The 21,507-nt window shown below is 42.1% G+C and overlaps 1 protein-coding gene across 5 annotated transcripts in view; it reads left to right on the top strand.

The window, feature by feature from the left end:
* The window catches only part of adamtsl3 (ADAMTS-like 3), a 723,872-nt gene that overhangs the window by 628,255 nt on the left and 74,110 nt on the right, over nucleotides 1-21,507 (top strand). For all 5 annotated transcript variants that reach the window (XR_010969700.1, XR_010969699.1, XM_068017734.1 and 2 more), the window contains exon 22: nucleotides 17,370-17,497. Coding sequence is in view for 3 of the 5 variants with exons in the window: in XM_068017734.1 (XP_067873835.1) it covers nucleotides 17,370-17,497 (128 nt within the window). In the remaining 2 variants the exon portion in view is untranslated. The remainder of the gene's footprint in view (nucleotides 1-17,369; nucleotides 17,498-21,507) is intronic.

Here is a 21,507-nt window from a genome sequence, read left to right as displayed (position 1 = left end):
ACTTTTACCATCAATATAGCTGAAAACTGAGCCACTGAGTTACAATCTACCAATTTCTTAGACGTACTGTAGATCTTATTTCAATTTTAAGTATCTCCTTGACTAATCTTATTACACTTATTTGGTTTCTGTTTCTCAATAATAATACTGCTGTTCAGTAAGTAGTGTTTGCAATTTCTTTTATTCCCAAGTTGCAGTCCTCAGTCATAAGTTCAGTCATTGATGGCAGTTTTCTGTTCAGGGTTACATAAACCAGACTTTCATGAGGCTCATATATCGCATCTATAGATGTTAATAAATAGGATTTTATTAATATGAGATCATAGTAGTCGGCTGCCATAGTGAATTGCAATCTGTACTGTATGTCCTTTACAGCAGGCTGAATTCAAGGGTAGATTCCTTCAAGTATAGAAGATTAAGGGGTGATCTAATTAAGATAACTAAAGGATTTGATAAGGTAGATAGATAGAATCTATTTTCTCTGGTGGCGGGGTGGCGGGTGGAGTCCAGAACAAGGGGACACAACCTTAAAATTAGAGCTAGGTCATTCAGGGCTGATGTCAGGAAGCACACAAAGGGTAGTGCAAATCTGGAACTCCCTCCCCCAAAAAGCTTTTGAGGCTGGAGGTCAACTGAGGATTTCAAAACTGGGATTTATAGATTTTTGTTTGGCAAGGCCATTAAAGGGTACTGAACCAAGGCAGCTAAATGTTGTTAAGATACAGATCAGCCATGAGAGGAACAGGCTTGAGGGGAACATAGAAAGGAGCATAGGAACAGGAGTAGGCCATTCAGCCCCTCGGGCCTGTCCTGCCATTCCATGAGATCATGGGTGATCCGCGGCCTAACTCCATATACCTGCCTTTGGCCCATATCCCTTAATATCTTTGCTTAACAAAAATCTATCTCGGATTTAAAATTAACAACTGTTCTAGCTTCAACTGCTGATGATACAAAGTTAGGCGGCATTGTAGACAGTCTAGATGATAGCAGAAAATTGCAAAGAGATATTGACAGACTAGGTGAGTGGGCAAAACTGTGGCAGATGGATTTCAATGTGGGCAAGTGTGAGATTATCCATTTTGGACCAAAAAAGGATAGAGCAGGGTACCTTCTAAATGGGAAGAGGTTTGTGGGAGAGAGTTCCAAACCTCTACCACCCTTTCCATGAAGAAGTGCTTCCTAACATCTCTTCTGAACAGTCTTGTCCTAATTTTTAGACTATGCCCCCTAGTTTTAGAATCTCCAACCAGTGGAAATAGTTTATCTTTATCTAGCCTGTCTTTTCCTGTTAATATCTTGAAGACTTCAATCAGATCACACCTTAACCTTCTAAATTCTGGCGAAAACAGGCCTAATTTGTGTAATCTCTCCTCGTAACTTAACCCCTGTAGTCCAGGTATCATTCTTATAAACCTATGTTGCACTCCCTCCAAGGCCAATATATCCTTCCGAAGGTGTGGTGCCCAGAACTGCTCACAGTACTCCAAATGGGGTCTATCCAGGTTTTAGTACAGCTGCAGCATGACCTCTGTGTCTTTATACTCCAATCCTCTCGATATAAAGGCTAGCATTCCATTAGCCTTTTTGATTATTTTCTGCACTTGCTCGTGGCATTTTAAACATCTATGCACCTGAACCCCCAAGTCTCTTTGGACATCCACTGTACTTAACCTCTTCCCATTTAGAAGCTACCCTGCTCTATCCTTTTTTGGTCCAAAATGGATAACCTCACACTTGCCCGCATTGAAATCCATCTGCCACAGTTTTGCCCACTCACCTAGTCTGTCAATATCTCTTTGCAATTTTATGCTATCATCTACAATGCCACCTAACTTTGTATCATCAGCAAATTTGGATATATGACTTACTATGCCATCATCCAAGTCGTTGATGAATAATCTGAATAATTGAGGCCCCAACACAGATCCCCACGGGACCCCACTAGTTACATCCTGCCAATCTTACCCATTATCCCCACTCTCTGTTGCCTACCACTCAACCAATTTCTAACCATATCAATAATTTGCCCTCAACTCCATGGGCTTCTACCTTAGTTAACAGTCTCTTATGTGGGACTTTATCAAATGCCTTCTGGAAGTCCATATAAATAACATTCATAGACACTCCCCTGTCCACTACCTTAGTCACCCCTTCAAAAAAAATTCATTGAGATTTGTCAGGCATGACCTTCCGTCCTGAATCCATGCTGGCTATCCCTGATTAATTGAAATTTTTTCTAGGTGTTCAGTCACCCTATCCTTGATTATAGACTCCAGCAACTTGCCCACCACAGATGTCACGCTAACTGGTCTGTAATTTCCTCTGTCCTAAGTGGCTTTCCCCTTATTTTGAAATTGTGTCCCCTGGTTCTAGACTCCCCAAACAAGGGGAAACATCTTAGTTGCATCTACCCTGTCTATCCCTTTAGGTATTTTGTAGGATTCAATGAGATCACCTCTCATTCTTCAGAACTGTAGAGAATACAGGCCCAGTTTCCCCAATCTCTCTTCATAGGACATCCTGCCATCCTGGGAACAAGTCTGGTGAACCTTCATTGCACTCCCTCTATGGCAATATCCTTCCTAAGGTAAGGGGACCAAAACTGCACACAATACTCCAAGTGCAGTCTAACCAAGGTCCTATACTCAAATCCTCTTGTGATAAGGGCTAACATACCATTAGCCTTCCTAATTGCTTGCTGCACCTGCATGTAAGCTTTCAGTGACTTATTGACAAGGACACCCAGGTCCCTTTGCACATCTACACTTTCTAATCTCTCACTATTTAAAAAATACTCTGCACATCTATTCCTCCTACCAAAGTGGATAACCTCATATTTTTCCACATTATATTCCATTTGCCACGTTCTTGCCCACTCAGTAAGTCTGTCCAAATCCCCTTGAAGCCACTTTGCATCCTCCTCACAACACACATTCCCACCTAGTTTTGTGTCTTCCGTGAACTTGGAAATACTATATTTGGTCCCACATCCAAATCATTGATATATATTGTGAACAGCTGGGGCCCAAGCACCGATCCCTGCAGTACCCACTAGTCATAGCCTGCCAACGTGAGAATGACCCATTTATTCCTACTCTCTGCTTTCTGTTTGTTAACCAATCCTTAATCCATGCCAGTATATTACCTCCTATCCCATGTGCTTTAATTTTGCTAACCAACCTCCTGTGGGGGACTTTATCAAAAGCCTTCTGAAAATCCAAGTATACCACGTCCACCGACTCCCCTTTATAAATTCTGCTAGTAACATCCTCAAAAAACTCCAACAGGTTCGTCAAACATGATTTCCCATTCATAAATCCATGTTGACTATGCCCAATCAGATCATTATTATCCAAGTGTCCATTTATCACATCCTTTAGAATAGATTCTAGCATTTTCCCAACGACTGATGTAAGGCTAACAGGTCTATAATTTCCTGTTTTCTCTCTTTCTCCCTTCTTAAATAGTGGGGTGACATTTGCGACCTTCCAATCTGCAGGAACTGCTCCAGAATCTTTACAATTTTGGAAGATGATCACCAATGCATCCACTATCTCCATAGCTACCTCTTTCAACACTCTGGGATGTCGAATATTAGGTCCTGGGGACTTGTCGTCCTTCAGCCCCATTAATTTCTCCAATACAACCTTCTTACTAATACTAATTTCCTTCAATTCCTCATTCCCCCTAAACCCTTGGATCTGTAATTCTGGGAGATTTCTTATATCTTCCTCAATGAAGATAGAAGCAAAGTAAACATTTAGCTTCTCTGCCATTTCTCTATTCCCCATTATAAATTCTCCTGACTATGCATGTAGTGGACCCACGTTTGTCTTAGCCAAACATTTCCTTTTTACATATCTGTAGAAGCTTTTACAGTCTTTTTTCATATTTTTTGCTCGCTTGCATTCATATTCTATTCTCCCTTCCTTTATCAGTTTCTTCGTCCTCCTTTGCTGTATTCTAAAATCCTCCCAATCCTCAGGTTTACTACTATTTATAGCAACTTTATAGGCCTTTTCTTTTAATCTTATACAATCTTTAACTTACTTTGTTATCCACAGCCTTTACTTTTGGGGTTTTTGTGCCTTGAAGGAATGTATAATTGCTGTAAAATATGTAATATTTCTTTAAAGACTATCCATTGCCTATGTACTATCATACCTTTTAATATATTTTCTCAATCCACATCAGCCAATTTACCCTCATACCTTCATAATTTCCTTTGTTCTAATTTAACACCCTGGCTTCAGATTGAACTACCTCACTTTCAAACATAATGTAAAATTCTATCATATTATGGTCACTCATCCGTAAAGGTTCTTTTACAAGAAGATTATTAATTAGCCCTTTCTCATTACATAAAACTAGATCTAAAATAGCCTGTTCTCTAGTTGGTTCCTCAACATACTGCTCTAGAAAACCATCCCTAACACACTCCAGAAAATTGTCCTCCACAGCATTAGTGCTCATTAGGTTTACCTAGTTTATATGCAGATTGAAGTCACCCTTGATTACTGTATTACCCATGTCACATGCTTCTCTAATCTCTTGATTAATGCCATGCCCCACACTACTACTACTGTTTGGTGGCCAATAAATAACTCCTACCAATGTTTGCTGCCCCTTGCTGTTTCTTACTCCACCCAAACAGATTCCACATTTTGTTCTTCCAATCTGAGATCTTCCCTTATTATCAGTGCAACAGCACCTCCATTTCCTTTTTGCCTGTCCTTCCTAAATGTCAAATATCCTTGAATATTTAGTTCCCAGTCTTAGTCACCCTTGCCATGCTTCTGTTATGGCAATTAGATCATACCCATTTACCTTTATTTGTGCCTTTAAATCATCTACCTTGTTGTGAATGTTGCGTGCATTCAGATAGAGTGCCCTTAACCTTGGCTTCTTGACATTATTCTGCATTCTAAGCCTAGTTGATGCTCGCCTGTCTTCCAATGTCACTTGCTTCTTTTCTACCTCCTGTTACCCGCTTTACTTCCTTCCAGTTTGAGCTACCCCTCAGGTTCCCAACCCCTGACAAGTTCTTTAAACTCTCCCCAAAATCACTCGCAAATCTCCCTGTGAGGATATTCGTTCCGGTCCTGTTAAGGTGTAGCCCATCCATCTTGTACAGGTCCCACCTGACCCAGAACTGGTCCCGATGCTTCAGAAATCCGATGCCCTCCCTCCTACACCAATTCTCCAGCCATGTGTTCAATGGATCAATCCTCCTATTTCTATGCTCACAAGCACGTGGCACTGGGAGTAATCCTGAGATTACTGCTTTGGAGGTCCTGCTTTTTAATTTTCTTCCTAACTCCCTAAAATCTGCTTTCAGGACCTCATCCCTTTTCCTATCTATGTCATTGGTACCAATGTGGACCACAACCTCTGCCTGCTCCCCCTCCCCCAGAAGGATGTTCTGCAGCCACTCCGTGACATCCTTGACCCTGGCACCAGGGAGGCATCCTGGAGTCACGTTTATTGCCACAGAAACACCTATTTTATCCCCTGACTATCAAATCCCCTGTCACTATTGCTCTTCCACTCTTCTTCCGTCCTTTCTGTGCAGTTGAGCCACCCATGGTGCCACAGACTTTGCTCTGGCTGCACTCTCCCAAGGAACCATCATTCGCACCAGTATCCAAAATGGAAAACCTATTAGCAAGCAAGATAGACTCAGGGGACTCCTGCACTTCCTGCCTAGTTCTCGTAGACTGCCTGGCAGTCACCCATTCCCTCTCTGCCTGCATGCTCCTAACCTGCTGTGTGACCACTTCCCTAAATGTATTATCCCCTTTTTTTCTGCCTCGTTGATGCACAACAGTGACTCCAGCCACTGCTCGAGTTCCAAAACCCGGAGCTCAGGCTTCTGCAGGTGGTGACATTTCCTGCAGATGTGTTCATCTAGGGCATGTGGTGCGTCCATGACTTCTTGCCTACTGCAGGATGGACATTACACTTGGCCGAGCTGACCTGCCATAACGTAACTTTAAAAACTTTTTATTACAATGAGAAGTAAAATAACTTACCAGTTACTCACCAGTGACTTTCTTCCCCTTTACCGAACAGAGAGTCAGCTACTGGAGGCTGAAAAAAGGTAAAAGAAAGAAAGAAAGAAAGGAGCCCCTCCCTCACACACCAAACTCCCACTTTACACTCTGTGCACTCAAATTTATTTTCTTCTTAATTTATAGCTCCCCTCCTTACTGAACTCCCTCAATTACCAAATTCCCTTCACAACACTCTATGCCCTCCAGCAGCATTCAGTGCAGACATGCAGCACTGAGAATCCCCTGAATTTATATTCTGAAAACAATGCTGTGTCAGCTCTGCTAGAGCTCTGCTACAGCTCAGAAACCAGTTTAAGTATCGACCTAATTAACTAGCTACAAATACTCTGAGTGTTAGTCTACCCCTGTTTAAAACTGCAAGAAACCTAACTTACCTCTTAACTGAAACAGAAATTTATATTAATTGTTAGATGTAAGCTAAACAAAAACTAGTCTTGAGAGATTAACCCTTAAAATTCACTCACTTACCAAACTCCCTTTACACTCAGTGCAGACATTAACTTATTAACTCACTCGAAAACCCCACACAACATTTAAATGCTACACAGTGTTCTCATTGAAAAGGCATTCTTGCAGTTAAAAGTCCCAAACTCTTCCTAGCTGAATGGCCTACTCCTGTTGCTATGTTCCAAAAGTGGAGCATATACTCGATGGTACCAAGTATACTCACTCTATGTAGATGTAGATTTAAGATGAAGAGTGATTCCACAATCTGGCACACATTGGGAATGTATCTCTGGAAATTGCATCATGCTTTGTTCTCATCAACATATCTTTCATTTATATACATACACACAAAGGTCGCAATCCTTTGCTCTCAGAGGTGAAGACACATTTTAGGGCAACAAGGCTCTATGATCAGTCAGGTGACTCCTTATGCGTCTTCCCCAAACCTTCAGTTTATATTTTTAATCCCAGCATCAACTTCGAAAAAGATGCTTTCAATGTTCTTAAGATGTCTTAAATCATCTTTACCTCACAGTTTGTTGGGTTTGCATCCATTTTCTGCCCACTGTCTTTCAAAAATGTTTTTTGGTATTGTTATGAATGCTTGGCTTTGTAGTGTGGTTATGTTTTAAGAACTGTGACCTTTAATGCAGTGTAAAATGGACATTCAGAGAAAACATGTGACCTCACACAAACTCTGCCCAGAGACAAGCCAGGGATCTTGGGTGCCATGAGAGCAAGGAGCCCAGATCAAAGACACTTTTGAAAGCAGGATGCAAGGTTGTAACATCTAAAGGACAATGGATTTCGCTCTCCCAGACTCTCAGATTGTAAGCAAGGAGCCAGGGGCTCTCAAATGTAGACTTGAATTGCAATTTTTAACACCTGGAAACAAAGGAAGGCCCAGGTGGTTTTGCTATGGTCAGACTTATGGGCCGGAATTTTACGCCGGATGGTGGCATAAAATTGAGCGGGAGGCTCCGGGAGGCCTTCGCAGACCACTCCCGCCTCCGCCCCACTTTACGTGGGTCAGGGGGGTGAGAAACGGGCCGCCCGCCCCAGGCCAATCAAGGCCCTTATGTGGCCACTTAATGGCCACTTAAGGGCCTTCGCCCGCCTCCCCTGGTATTTTACCCGTGGCAAGCGGGCATCCAGGAGGCGTGAAAGGCTGACCAGTGATACTTGGCGGCCTCTTGGCACAACGGGGGGACCCTCACAGTCGGGCACAGGATGCCCAATTGAAGGCCACACCCGCTTCCCCAACCATCCCCAGGACCCGAGACAACCACCCTTGCCTCGCCGGGGAGCAACTGATCTTCAGTCGTGGTTCCATGTTGTTGGCTGGGATGCAGTCCCAGCAGTGGCCACCGGTCTCAGTGGCGCTGCTGGGACAAAGCTGCTGGCCGATTATTTGTCTGCCTCCCTCAAGCGGGTGGAAGTCCCACCTTGGAACAATTAAAGCCCGAGGACCTGTAAAATGTGGGTCAGATCCCCGGGCTGGGCAGAAGCGGGTTCGCCACCAACTTTTACATCGGTGGACAGCTCCCATTCGCCTGGCGTAAAATCCAGCCCATGGTCTCTGAGAATTGTCAAAGGCAAGCTGCTATTAACCTTTGTTCTAGATAAATTCAACAGGCTTTCCTAGGTCTGGCAACTGAAAGGAAGACACGAAGACCAGCAGTCAGCTGTGCAGCTGAGAGAGAGAGAGAGGCCAGTAGACTTTTCTGAGAAATAGCTGCTCTCTGATCACTGATACAGCAAAAGGCTGCTAAGCTTTGAACTTGGTTCAAAAGTTGAGGTTCGCAGAGGAGGAAAGAACAATGGGGTCATCAGGGAGTGCTTTATTAACAGAAGTCCAGTCGAATGAGCTTGGAAAAAGTAAATGAAGAGGACGTTGGCTTTGAGAAGGACACTGGGAGATCTAATCCATTGCAGCTGGGAAGAGTTCTGGACTTTTAACTGCAAGGAGACCTTTTTGATGAGAACACTGTGTAGCATTTAAATGTTGTGTGGGATTTTCGAGTAAGTTAATAAGTTAATGGGAAATACCTTTCTCTGTAATTTAGTGTATTAGCTCCCTACTAGGTACTGTTCACAAATAGTCATTTGGTAGTACAGAACTTGAGTATGGCTGAAAACAGCGACATTTTGTCAAAGATTTTCATCTTGCACTTATCAGGACAATTTGCAAGAATACCGATGTAAGGGGGGCAACGAATTTATACTATAAGAGAAGAGAGTGCTGATTGGTTGGCAAGTGGACTCTGATTAGTAGAGGCGTTGCCATGGAGAATGCACCAAGGTGCCTGGTTTAAATTTCAAATGAAGCTTGGCAGTTAACTGTCAGTCACCATAAACTGGCGCATCGGCATTCTTGTGAATTGTCCTGATGAGTGCAAAATGAAAAGCTTCAACAAAATGTCTCTGTTTTCCACAATAATCAAGTACTGTTTAGTTAATGTTGATTTTTAGTTTAGTTGTTATAGTAAAAGTTGTAAAATGTGAAATCTTGTGTGATTCTTTAGTTGGTCATTGGGAAGTTCACATCTCTTGTTTCAAAGTTCGCAGTCTCCACTGAAGTCGTGACAGCGTCATTTCCTTCAGCTACTGTAATCTTCATTATGTTGCTCACAACCCTTGTTTCAGGTGTCTGATGGCAAGTTGGCAGATTGCTGGATATATTTAGTATTTCGTGTATACATGCACAAGCATTGCCTGAGAAGGCTACAATATATGTTTCAACAGGGAATCAATGGCAAATTGTAGGTGTGTCCAAGTCTGGTTCTGCCTACCTCTAGAACTCCGGTCTGGTATCAATTGATAGCATGTCTGCCATTTAACTGACCCTGTTACTGAGGAGTAAAAACCAATGCAAAAATGGCACAATAATAACATAAATTCTTGAAGCATCCTATACCCGGCATTGCATCGCTATTTTGGCTTCTATATACTCAGAGATGCCTGAGTCCCATGTAGTTAGCCCTAGTCATTAACATCAGATTCTCCTCATCAGTTGCAGTTAACGTGATGGTTTTTATTTTATTCTTAGTATGACTACCTAACTGCAGTGATTCTGTGTCTAGCAATTGGTACTGAAATGGAATACCTCAGTTATATCAGTCCCTCCAAGGTCTCCTATCGTCCACTACCTCCACTGGATGCTGCATGTATCATCTATACGACTAAGACCTATGTAAGAAAGAATAACTTGCAATTATTTATCCACTTAACACATCCCCAGAATGTTCCAAAGTGATTTGCATGCAATAAATTACACTTGAAGCGTAGTCACTGTTGTTATGTAAGCAACTGTATATACTGTATCCATTTGCTTAAATGTATGTACAGAGGATTCTATATATCTAAATATACAATAATTACATGATCAAAAATAGGTATTTATAGCCAAAAATCACTTTGAATAGAAAGCCAGAGCTATTTGGACTATGAATGTGTACACATCTATCAATGCTACATTTTGGCCCTCATCAGGAAATATTCTAAAGTGATGAGGGGAAGGTTTTCCCCTCCTAACTTGTCCTCTGCCCATCCACCCCCTCCCCGACAAGACTGGCAAATGTATCCTCTAAGGAAAGTATGATTACAAGTGTAAGTGAAGATTGTTACATGGTTGTTAAATTTTCAACGTACCTCAGTCGGATGCAAATCACTTTGGGACGTACTGAAACTGTGAAAGGAACTATATAGATACAAGTTCATTTGTTCTTAATGTGAATTTGAGACTGCTGTCTCATAAAGTAGCCACTGGACATTACTGAAAAGATATATGCTGTAGGTTTAATGGCAAGATAATACACATAACTTTGCTTAAACATGTTGACAAAAACAATGTACTGAAATTATGAAATTACCAAATGCACAGATAAGATAACAGATGTTATGGTCTTAGAAATAATACAGAATTAAACTATTAGCAGGAAAATATATATTTATCATGTGAAAACAGAGATTTTAGTGCTCTGCTGCTGCAATTAATGCTCAATGATCTACTTCATAACTTACCACAGAACACTTAACAATTGCAGCATTCTTTTTATTGTGAATCATTTAGTTTTTATGGTTGGGGGTATCCTAGTGGTACTTATAAAAGTAAATTCACTGACCCCCGCAGAGAGCCATATTCAAAGAGAGAGTGAGGTCAGAATCGGTGCTACAGTGTTGTAACGCTGTCTCCAACCTGCACTCAGACTCATACGGTACCTTCACAATACTTAAAAGAAAACATTGAAAACCAGGTAACTAGTAAATTGTAGAGAATATTGCAGCTGATATTACCAATACTCCAAATTTCCAAGTTGCCACCATATTTGATGCTTCTTGTTGAAACACTTGATGGAAATGGAGTTTATGTTGGCTCAATTCATAGCTGATTTTAGGGTTTATGTCCAGTTCTTGGCAGTTGTCAAATGTTTAGTATTTTTGTATTCACCGTACTGAGTGAAATGCTTAAAGCTGAATTGTTTAGCAATCGGCTAACGTTTACCAAGTCAGGTCCTCAGGAACAGCTTTCCAGTTTTACTGTTTCTGTAACTGGGTAACATTCCCCAGTAATTTGCTGCACCATATATATCAGTTTGGTTGGACAGTTACCTTTCTGTAAATCACTTTTTTCCACTCATTGCAAAGGAGAGTTCAACAAATCGAATGTAACAAAGCAAAATACCATTTTTGTATTGTTTCAAGTGGAGTGAGATTCATTCACTGCAAACTAAAGACTCTCATTCTTGAGTAAGCTTTTAAATCTCTAGAAACAGAAAATTCCAGTTACAGATGTTTAATATTCCTCCATTCCTCAGTTGCCCAAAGCCAGGTGGCTCAATGGATATTTTTGAAGACCTAAGCCACCTGTCCCCATAAGAAATTGTGTACAATTTATTTTTTATTGGATTGTCTTAGCAACAGAATGTCTCATATTAATAGCAATTAACAACATGAGAAGGAACAAGAGCTGCTTACATTCACACTTCAATGAAACAATTAGGTGTGCTGCTCTTTCACAAGTCAGTAAGAAAGCAATTGTGAAGCTATAAAACTCTGCACATGCTCTCTCTCACTCCTGCACGCTGTTTAAGTATTGCTACTCCATTAAACTGGAACCAAATGCATGTCTAATAGTTTTGACACCTGATCAAGCAATATACATTAGGTAGACGGTTTTTGAAATCCCGCTGTAGTTTATCTAATACTGCACATTTCACACTAAAATGACACAAAATCTGCCTTTTGTCATAATGTTTTTCCAGCGCTGTAGTAAAATACCTAATATATTGTATATTGAGTTATAGAGATGACAAGTCTCTATTTTTAATTAAATGAGTATGTTTTTGTTTCATTCTTTCCAAGATCAGATTTGACAATAATATCATTCTTATATTCCAAATCTTAGTTGTGGCTATTTATGACCAGGTGAGAAGGGGTCTAGGGGGTCCCTCTCAGCCTTTGCCTGTTTAACCATAACAGGGTTTAATTTTAGAAACACGTTTTTTTCGCTCCCCCTCAGTAAATCCTTGTTCACTGCTCCAATTGTAAGGCAAAGAAGTCAGACAGGTTTCCTTAGATTTAAATAAGAAAGGTGGACATTTATTAATCTTAAACTCTAATCCGGTTCCCGACTATGAATATGCGACGCATACATACACGATAAACACACACGTGGATAGAGACAGAAAAGTAGAAAAGAATAAAGGGGAAAAGTTTGAGGCAATATCGGGATTATAATTACAGTCCTTTACGTTCATCTGTAAATCCTTTGGTTGCCGGTAAATCCTACTGTTCATTGGGGCCCAGTTCATGCTTCAGCTTGCATCGATAGAAACATAGAAAATAGGAGCAGAAGGCCATTCGGCCCTTCGAGCCTGCTTCGCCATTCATTGTGATCATGGCTGATCATCCAACTCAGTAACCTGTTCCTGCTTTCTCCCTATACCCTTTGATCCCTTTAGACCCAAGAGCTATATCTAACTCCTTCTTGAAAACATACAATGTTTTGGCCTCAACTGCTTTCTGTGGTAGTGAATTCCACAGGCTCACCACTCTCTGGGTGAGGAAATTTCTCCTCATCTCAGTCCTGAAAGGTTTACCCCGTTTTCTTAGACTATGATCCCTGGTTCTAGACTCCCCCATCGGGAACATCCTTCCTGCATCTACCCTGTCAAGTCCTGTTAGAATTTTATAGGTTTCTGTGAGATCCCCCCTCACTCTTCTGAACTCCAGCGAATATAATCCTAACCAACTCAATCTCTCCTCATACGTCAGTCCTGCCATCCCAGGAATCAGTCTAATAAACCTTCGCTGCACTCCCTCTATAGCAAGAACATCCTTCCTCAAATAAGGAGACCAAAACTGCACACAATATTCCAGGTGTGGCCTCACCAAGGCCCTGTATAACTGCAGCAAGACATCCCTGCTCCTGTACTCGAATCCTCGCGCTATGAAGGCCAACATACCATTTGCCTTTTTTACCAACTGTTGGATCTGCATGCTTACCTTCAGCGACTGGTGTATGAGAACACCCAGGTCTCGCTGCATATTCCCCTCTCTCAGTTTATACTAGCTACCCTCCAATCTGTAGGAACTGTTCCAAAGTCTATAGTATCTTGGAAGATGACCACCAATGTATCCACTATTTCTAGAGCCACTTCCTTAAGTATTCTGGGATGCATACCATCAGGCCCTGAGAAGTTAGCGGCCTTCAATCCCATCAATTTCCCCAGCACCATTTCTCTACTAATACTGATTTCCTTCAGTTCCTCTCTCTCACTAAGCCCTGTGTTCCCCATTATTTCTGGTATGATATTTGTGTCCTCCTTTGTGAAGACAGAACCAAAGTGTGCATTTAGTTGGTCGGAGTCTTTTCTCTCTTGAGGTTTACGTGTCTTCCATGGGTCTGGTGGTTTGGGAGAAAGCGAGAGAGAGACAGCCAGGAGAGAGGTTTCCTTGTTCCAGCTTCAGTTGTAAAACTGCCTTCTGTTCAAACTGTCCTGTGTCTCATTCAAAAACTTGGATCAGCTGGTTAGTCATGTGACCATCTGTTTTAACCAATCCAGTCTTTTGTGGATTGTATCATCTTAGCAGTCACAGGAATGCGCTTCCTTACGCCTTCAATGTCTGGTGATCAAAATCCATTCGGCTTAATTGGATCAGAGAGTAGTGCTTTGTCTCCACAAGCATCGTTTCTTAGTATGCAAATGTCCTTCAGTCAAAGGTCTGGTGATCTCTTTAACAAGTCACTTCTTCACTCCAGCAACAGTTTAAAATCAATGTTCATATGGTGGAATTAATATGCCTCATTCTTGGCAGGTGGGGGTCTGCATGACACTATGTTATGAAAATACTAATCTGTGTTATGGTTATTTTTCTGAGTCCTGGACCTATTCCTGCAAGTGTGTGCCAAAAGTGACAGTGTGGATTTTTCGGGGGGTTTTATTTAAGTTTCAGAACCACATCTAAAGTGCAACTTTACATCTGCTCCTTAACAATAATCATTGTAAACAATAGGGTTTTTAGTGGAAAATTAAGTTGAATCACCAGGATTACTGATGTCTTTATAATTTTTATTAGCGACCAAAGATAGTCTGATACGCAGTAATGAAATCTGAATATGCCTGGTAATGCAATGGTTTATTTCTTGGTCCGTGTTGTATATTTCTATGTCATGTGATGGACTATTGTTATATGCAAAGCTATTCGCATTACTTTAAATGGTTCCAATATCTCTTTACACTCAAGCATACAAATCATACATATTAAATCCCTAAACAGAAAGTAAATCAAATTGAAGTATTTGTGAAGAATTCATTTGTACCATGATTAATTTCATCCAGTCTTTGCTGTCTATCTTTTGGGGTTTTATCTTGCTCTCTCTACCTGTCCCTTTGCACCAGAACTAATCTCCCAGCTCTAATACTAATTTCTGAACACTTGTCCTTTGTTGCTTGCTTGCTCTCTCTCCCCTCACTGTCCCCCTCTCTCTCTCTTTCTCCCTCCCTCTCTCTCCCTCCCTCTCTCTCTCCCTCCCCCCTCTTTCTTCCTCTTTCGCAACTCCTTTACCAGTTTCTCCCTGATTTTTTAGTTTAGTTTAGAGATACAGCACTGAAACAGGCCCTTCGGCCCACCGAGTCTGTGCCAACCATCAACCACCCATTTATACTAATCCTACACTAATCCCATATTCCTACCACATCCCCACCTGTCCTTATATTTCCCTACCACCTACCTATACTTGTGGCAATTTATAATGGCCAATTTACCTACCAACCTGCAAGTCTTTTGGCTTGTGGGAGGAAACCGGAGCACCCGGAGAAAACCCACGCAGACACAGGGAGAACTTGCAAACTCCACACAGGCAGTACCCAGAATCGAACCTGGGTCGCTGGAGCTGTGAGGCTGCAGTGCTAACCACTGTGCCGCCCCACTTTTTCAAGTTTTGTTCATTCTGGCATTGTTTGCTCATTTTGTGTCACCCTGGTTCTATTTTCTAAGGTTTCTGTTTTTCTCACCACATGATCTGCCATTGTTGCCTGTTCCTCCCTAATCTTCCTCTGATTTTATTTTCTCCGTGTGCTCCTTCCTTGTTGGTATCTGTAATAAACTGACTCCCTGTAATCTAAGCAGCTGCCTAAACAGCATCTGTGCAATACTAGAAAGCAATTTCACACAGTATAAAGATATACCTCATTGGTGCCACCACAAAGGAAATTCCCCCAAGTTATCTTTGTAATCCATACCTGGAACAGATATACAATCCACTATTTAAGTAGATTATGTGGCCCAGTGTGTCTCTAGATAATTTTTTGGTAAATCACTGTTCACAGCTTTGAATTGTTTATCAATATCATGAAAATAATTAGTTAATATGTAGTGGATTATAATCTTAGCCCCTTTTGGTGGCAATCCCGGATTAAGTGTACTTCTCAGATGATCACTTTCAATTTAAGCTTGAGAAAGACAGATCCCAAAAGCTCTTGAATGGGTCTGAAGGACTCTCCCCAAAAGAAAGGAGCCAGCTGAGAATATTACTGTCCTCCAGATACCCTTTTTCACACGTTTCAGCCAGATTATAAAAACCCAGATATTATGACAGTCTTGGAATTTCTCCTCAGTCATGTACCTCCCCACCAAACAGTGTACAGAGATAGGTTAACAAGTTAGCAATACAGAAGACTATGTGAGGCAATATAAGTTCTAATTTATAAAAAAGTTTATTAAAGAACCAAACATACAATTCACAGTTGAGGAGACAGTCAATAACAACATTAATAGTTCTAGGAAGAGATAGAAAGTACAATCCTGTTTCTAGTAGAGGATCCAATTTTTTAATCTAAATATTGTTACAGTATGATATTTGAGTAGGACCGCCATCAATTATTAAAGTTGCATTTACCTTAAATCCTGAACTAGAAGACTACAGAGTTAGAGAGATACGTCTGTTCCAGTTAAGGGGAGAATTATCATTGCCTCACTTCAATAGTCGTACTGTTACCATGAGAGATGTTGGAGCATGTCCACGAATGCTTCCAATATACTGTTTATTCAAGTTGCATAATTAATTTCTTATGTATGGGGGTAAGTAAGTTACTGTAAGTAAGTTCATCCTCCTTAATTTCCCAAATAAAGCTGTATAAATATTAATTTTTAGGTAAGTCCATCCTCTTAGATTTCTAAGAAAGCCATGCTGCGAGCCTCGTAATAGTCAATTTTTCAATAGTTATCTGTCTTTTGTGTTTGGTTACTTTTGTCAAAAATTAAATTGTCTGTGGTTTAGGGCTATCACCATAAAACCGTCTTATTAACTATTACACTGTGGTAGCTTTTGTGACAGTTTGCAAAACTATGCTTTCAATGTTTTACCATGTGGTGAGGTTTGTGACATTAAGGAGTGAATCCTCCTTATCAGAAGCTGCCTTTATGGTTCTAAGATGGGGCAAACTTTTTCACTGCTACTCATGTCCATTAGTATTATAGAGATGAACTTTTTAACCTTTTAAGAAGATGAACCCTTTTTAAATTTTTTAATCCCTCATTCATAGGAAAATAACTCTTTAACCTTATAACCTCTCATTATGGCTGGATTCCTTCACAAATATTTAATATTATTTAAAACTGATTTCAAAAATGTTGTACATTTAAGCCCTAAAGGCAGTACAGAGAAGGGCAACAAGGCTGATCACTAGTGTCAGAGGACTGAGTTATGAGAAAAGTTTAGAAAACTTTAGACTCTTTAATTTTGAAAGGAGGTGAATGAAAGAAATTGCCATAGTGGTGCTAAGTGGAACATGTTTCAAGTTAGATTGCAATTAAGACCCAGACAGACATGGGTATAAATGATAAAATGCAATTCAGGACCTGTCAAGAAATATTTCTTTAGAGAAAGAATGATTAAACCCTGATCTGGTCTACTGCAGCGGATTGTGAAGGCCATTCGAGAGGTGGGTGGATGCTGTGAGAGGGATAGATTGGCAGCTTATGTGAAATGATGTGCTAAATGAGTGGAATGGTGCAGGGAGGAGTGATTGGAGGCTTCTTTGCAAGGGTGTGCTGGTTTGGCCAAATGGATTGAGGAGGGAGAGACTGGACGTTTTTGTGGATGGATGTGCTCGCTAGGCTGAGTGATGTGGAAGATGTGCAGATTGTAGGTTTCTACATTTAAAAAGTGTGCAAAACGTTTCAAATTTTGTGGGAAGGGGTGATTTGAGTGATTGTATGGAAGTAAGTGTTTATTAAGTCAAATTCTGTGGGATAGGGAGATTGGAGATTTCTTTGGAAGGATGTGCTGAATAGCTTAAATGACCTCCCTCATCTGTACTTACATTTATAATTTTATAGGATATTACTACTTGGTTCTGCAAGGCTTCAGATCCAGAATGTCACAAACCAGGATGCTGGTCTTTACGGATGTACAGTAACCAGTGAACTTGGAACAGATATTGAAACCTCATTACTATTGTATTCAGGTAAGTTAAAAATTCATATTTTATTGAATTGAAATGCTAACTTAAAAATCATTTTCTAGAATTATAGAACAGAAAATTCTACAAATTTTCCAAAATAATTGAAAGAGACCGTTGATTCTGTTTATTAAATCCGTATAAAATTTACATATGCTAATTTTAGTGCCTCTTCATCAGATTAGCAGCTAATTCCATTTTTCCATTTCTGAATAAGGAAGCAGCCCACTGTGTGAGATCCGGAAATTGTAAACTTGTCTTTATTTTGCCAATCGTTTCCTCATAAAAACGACATATTATATTTTCTGAATAGTTTAGAATGTATTTTCATTTTGGGAATTGCACAACAACTTGCACTTACATAGAGCATCTCCCAAAACTCTTTATAGCGAGAAGAAGAATAGAAGATTGGGGCAGGGATCAATACTAATATCCAAGAGGTTGAATGTAAGGAGGATTTTGACAGAAGGGAGGAAGGTAGTTTATTGATACAGTTCCAGAACACATTGTAGCCAAAAATGGAACAAAGGGCTCGATTTTGTTGAAGTCCCAAAGTCGGGCTCCGTGGCAGGGGGAGCTGGAAGATTGTACTGGCAGCGGCCCACCACGGACCCCGCGCCAGGAGTGCCAGGCCCAATCTTGCATGTAAGTGTTTTGGAGGTGGTGAGTGGGCAACTATTATCTGTAAGTGTCATTGAGGCGGTGGGGGGGGGGGGGAAGGGGCAGTATTTTTTATTGCGGTGCAGTGCGGCGGGGCACGGTTTTAAATATTTAAATTTAGTGGCAGGTCTGGCTGCCCTTTAAAAATGGTGCTAGCACCTGCACAGGCAATTGATGCCATTGTCGGCGTTGCAGAGCCCACCCCCACCACATGATTGGAGGAGGTGGGGGGGGTGGTGCAGCCCGACTGATGTATTATCTTGATCTGCCATGCAGTAGATCGCGGTGGCAAGGCGGCTGTGCGGGCCGCCATTTTTTTCACCCGCCGCCGCTCCCGGCAGCGGGAGAATTAAAATTCAGCACATAGAGTGGGAAGGGCTGCAAAGGAGGCCTGAACCAGAAGAGTGGAACATAGGAGCAAATGAGATTACAGATCTGGAGAGATATAAGGGCATGGAGAAATTAGTTGATGAGGACAAGGACTTCGAAATTGATGCATGGGCAGATGGGAAGCCAGTGAAGGCTGACAAGAACAGACCAAACCACATTAGCTTCCAATCCACCCACGTAACAACTGAAAGGTTCAGTCTGATGGGACAACGTTAATTTCTTTAGAATCATTCATTCTTGATGTTTTCTATTCATTGCATCATTAAATGTCTTGACACATGGACACATAGCCCTGATGAAATCAAGCTAGGATGCAAACATTTAATGCAGGGGAATGGGACTTAGTGCAAGACAGGTTGGACAGGATGCAATTCATGAAGGGCAGAACACAGCATGCCATCAAATGGGACATTGGAATAATAGAGCTGGCAAAGGCATGGATAAGTGTTGCAGCAGGGTTGGGGAGTATTGCAGAGGATGAAATGACTTCTCTTGGTGATGGAAAGAATGCATATAGTTAAATTTGTAATGGCTGATATAAATAAGTGTGTAGTAACCTTGGCGAAAAGCTTAGGCATAATTTATTATTACGGACATGACAGAAAACGGTTCTCCCATTGCCGATTATTAACTGCAATTAATTGTAATCAAATGTCCCTTATGGTGATGGATGATAGGACCACTGATGCAGTGTAATTTGTCTACAGGAGGACTCAACAAAATTCATTAGCATCTAGATCTTTTTCCCACAGCCTGGTGGCAAAATCTATGGTACAAATTCTATTGTCTGATATGTCTGTATGATTATGAAAAGGCAGCAGAACACAAACAAGATAGGCTTCAACCTATGAGTGTTCTGGTGGAATAGGAGAAGGGGCATGGGTGTTGGACATGTTGCACACTGGGGCAAAAATTTGGGAATGATCCCAGATCCACTGAGGTTCTGCCACATGCACCCTAAAGTCCAAATTGAGGTTGGGAGGGGTGCAGGTCTTCCAGCCAGCCTCGTTAAACCTGCTGGAAGTTTCAGAGGTATCTGCTGGGCTAGCTCTTATTAAGCATATCAATTTTTATTTTACTCTTCAGTTCTCTTTGGTCTCAGTTCCCCCATTGGAGATGTTAAGTGCCACTCCAGGTTATGGCAGCACCTCTGTTGCCATTGATCAGGTGTAGGGCCACCCGCTCTGACTAGAGAGACGGCCCTGTTGCTGCAATTTAAGATGGGATGAGCGTCTTTGGCTTCAGGCAGACAGGGATTTTGCTCCACCGCACTATCACCATGAAAGCAGGGACCTGGAATTTTGAGGCCATTGGTTTTAGAGGTAAAGAATTGGGGTGATTTTAACCTAACTTGCCAGGTAAGAAAGCTACAGGATCGAGGGGGTTCAATGGGGAATAAAATCAGGTGGGGTGTAAAACCAGTTTTGCATCCAATTCCAATAGTTTCCTGGCTGTTAAAATTGCCCCCGTTATCGGTGAAATGGTGGTGTTTGTTATTGATTTTGTCATTTTCATGGGTTATCCGTCCCTTCAGCAACACAGTTGCGGGTTGGGTGGAATTTTATGCTCTCCCCTCAACAAGGCAGGGAGAGCATGGGGCAGATTGGGGCAGGGATACTAATATCCAAGAGGTTGAATGTAAGGAGGATTTTGACAGAAGGGAGGAAGGTATTTTATTGATAATGTTCCAGAACGCATTGTAGCCAAAAATGGAACGAAGGGTTCAATTTTGTTGAGGTCCCAAAGTCGGGCTCCGTGGCAGGGGGAGCTGGAAGATTGTACTGGCAGCGGCCCACCACGGACCCCGCGCCAGGAGTGCCAGGCCCAATCTTGCATGTAAGTGTTTTGGAGGGGGGAGTTGGCAACTATTATCTGTAAGTGTAATTAGGGGGGGAAGAGGCAGTATTTTTTATTGCGGTGCAGTGCGGCGGGGTACGGTTTTAAATATTTAAATTTAGTGGCAGGTCTGGCTGCCCCTTAAAAATGGTGCCAGCACCTGCACAGGCAATTGACGCCGTTGTCAGCGTTGCAGAGCCCACCCCCACCACGTGATTGGAGGGGGTGGGGGGCGGCCCGACCGGTGTATTATCTTGATCTGCCATGGGGCGGCACAGTGGCGCAGTGGTTAGCACCACAGCCTCACAGCTCCAGTGACCGGATTCAATTTTGGGTGCTGCCTGTGCGGTGTTTGCAAGTTCTCTCTGTGACCGTGTGGGTTTTCGCCGGGTGCTCTGGTTTCCTCCCACAGCCAAAGACTTACAGGTTGATAGGTAAATTGGTCATTATAAATTGTGCCTAGTTCAGGTAGGTGGTAGGGGAATTGAGGGAAGGTGGGGATGTGAGAGGGTAATGGGATTAATGTAGGGTTAGTATAAATGGGTGGTTGATGGTCAGCACCGACTCGGTGGGCTGAAGGGTCTGTTTCAGTGCTGTTTCTCTAAAAGAACAAAAAAGAAAAAAAGCATTTAACAAGGTGAGATGGCGGCTGGGGGCCTTGCCTCCACCCCAATTAAGTGTGTGGCGGGAATGCCCAAAGACGGCCTTCCCACTCCACTGCCAATTGAGGCCCTTAAGTGGGCAATTAATACTCAATTAAGGGCCTCATCCCACCCCAATATTAGCCCAGCAGCGGGTGGGCCTTTCACCACGTGTGGAGCACGTCAAGCAATCCTGTGCAGGTTACCTGCGGCTTCAGGGGTGTGGGGGGCAGGGGCGTTGGGGGGGTCCCTCGTTAAAAGGCACAGTGCATGAATGAAAGACCTGGCATCGGGTCGGAGGGAGGTAGAGGTTGGGCTGCTGAGAGCCACCTACCTGCCCTTGCTGCCGAGCCACCCTTACAGCCCTCTTGCACCTCCCCTGTGACGCCCACCCCACAAAATCCCTCCCGCCCTGACCCACCTGTGGCCTGGGTCCATCGCCTCCAATAAGTCCATTACTGCCCGCAGCCACCACCTCTACGGTGGCAC

This window comes from Heterodontus francisci, chromosome 38 (assembly GCF_036365525.1).
Source record: "Heterodontus francisci isolate sHetFra1 chromosome 38, sHetFra1.hap1, whole genome shotgun sequence".
Lineage (NCBI taxonomy): Eukaryota > Metazoa > Chordata > Chondrichthyes > Heterodontiformes > Heterodontidae > Heterodontus > Heterodontus francisci.
The sequence above is the reverse complement of the archived record's forward strand: the minus strand, read 5'-3'. Positions and strand labels throughout refer to the sequence as shown.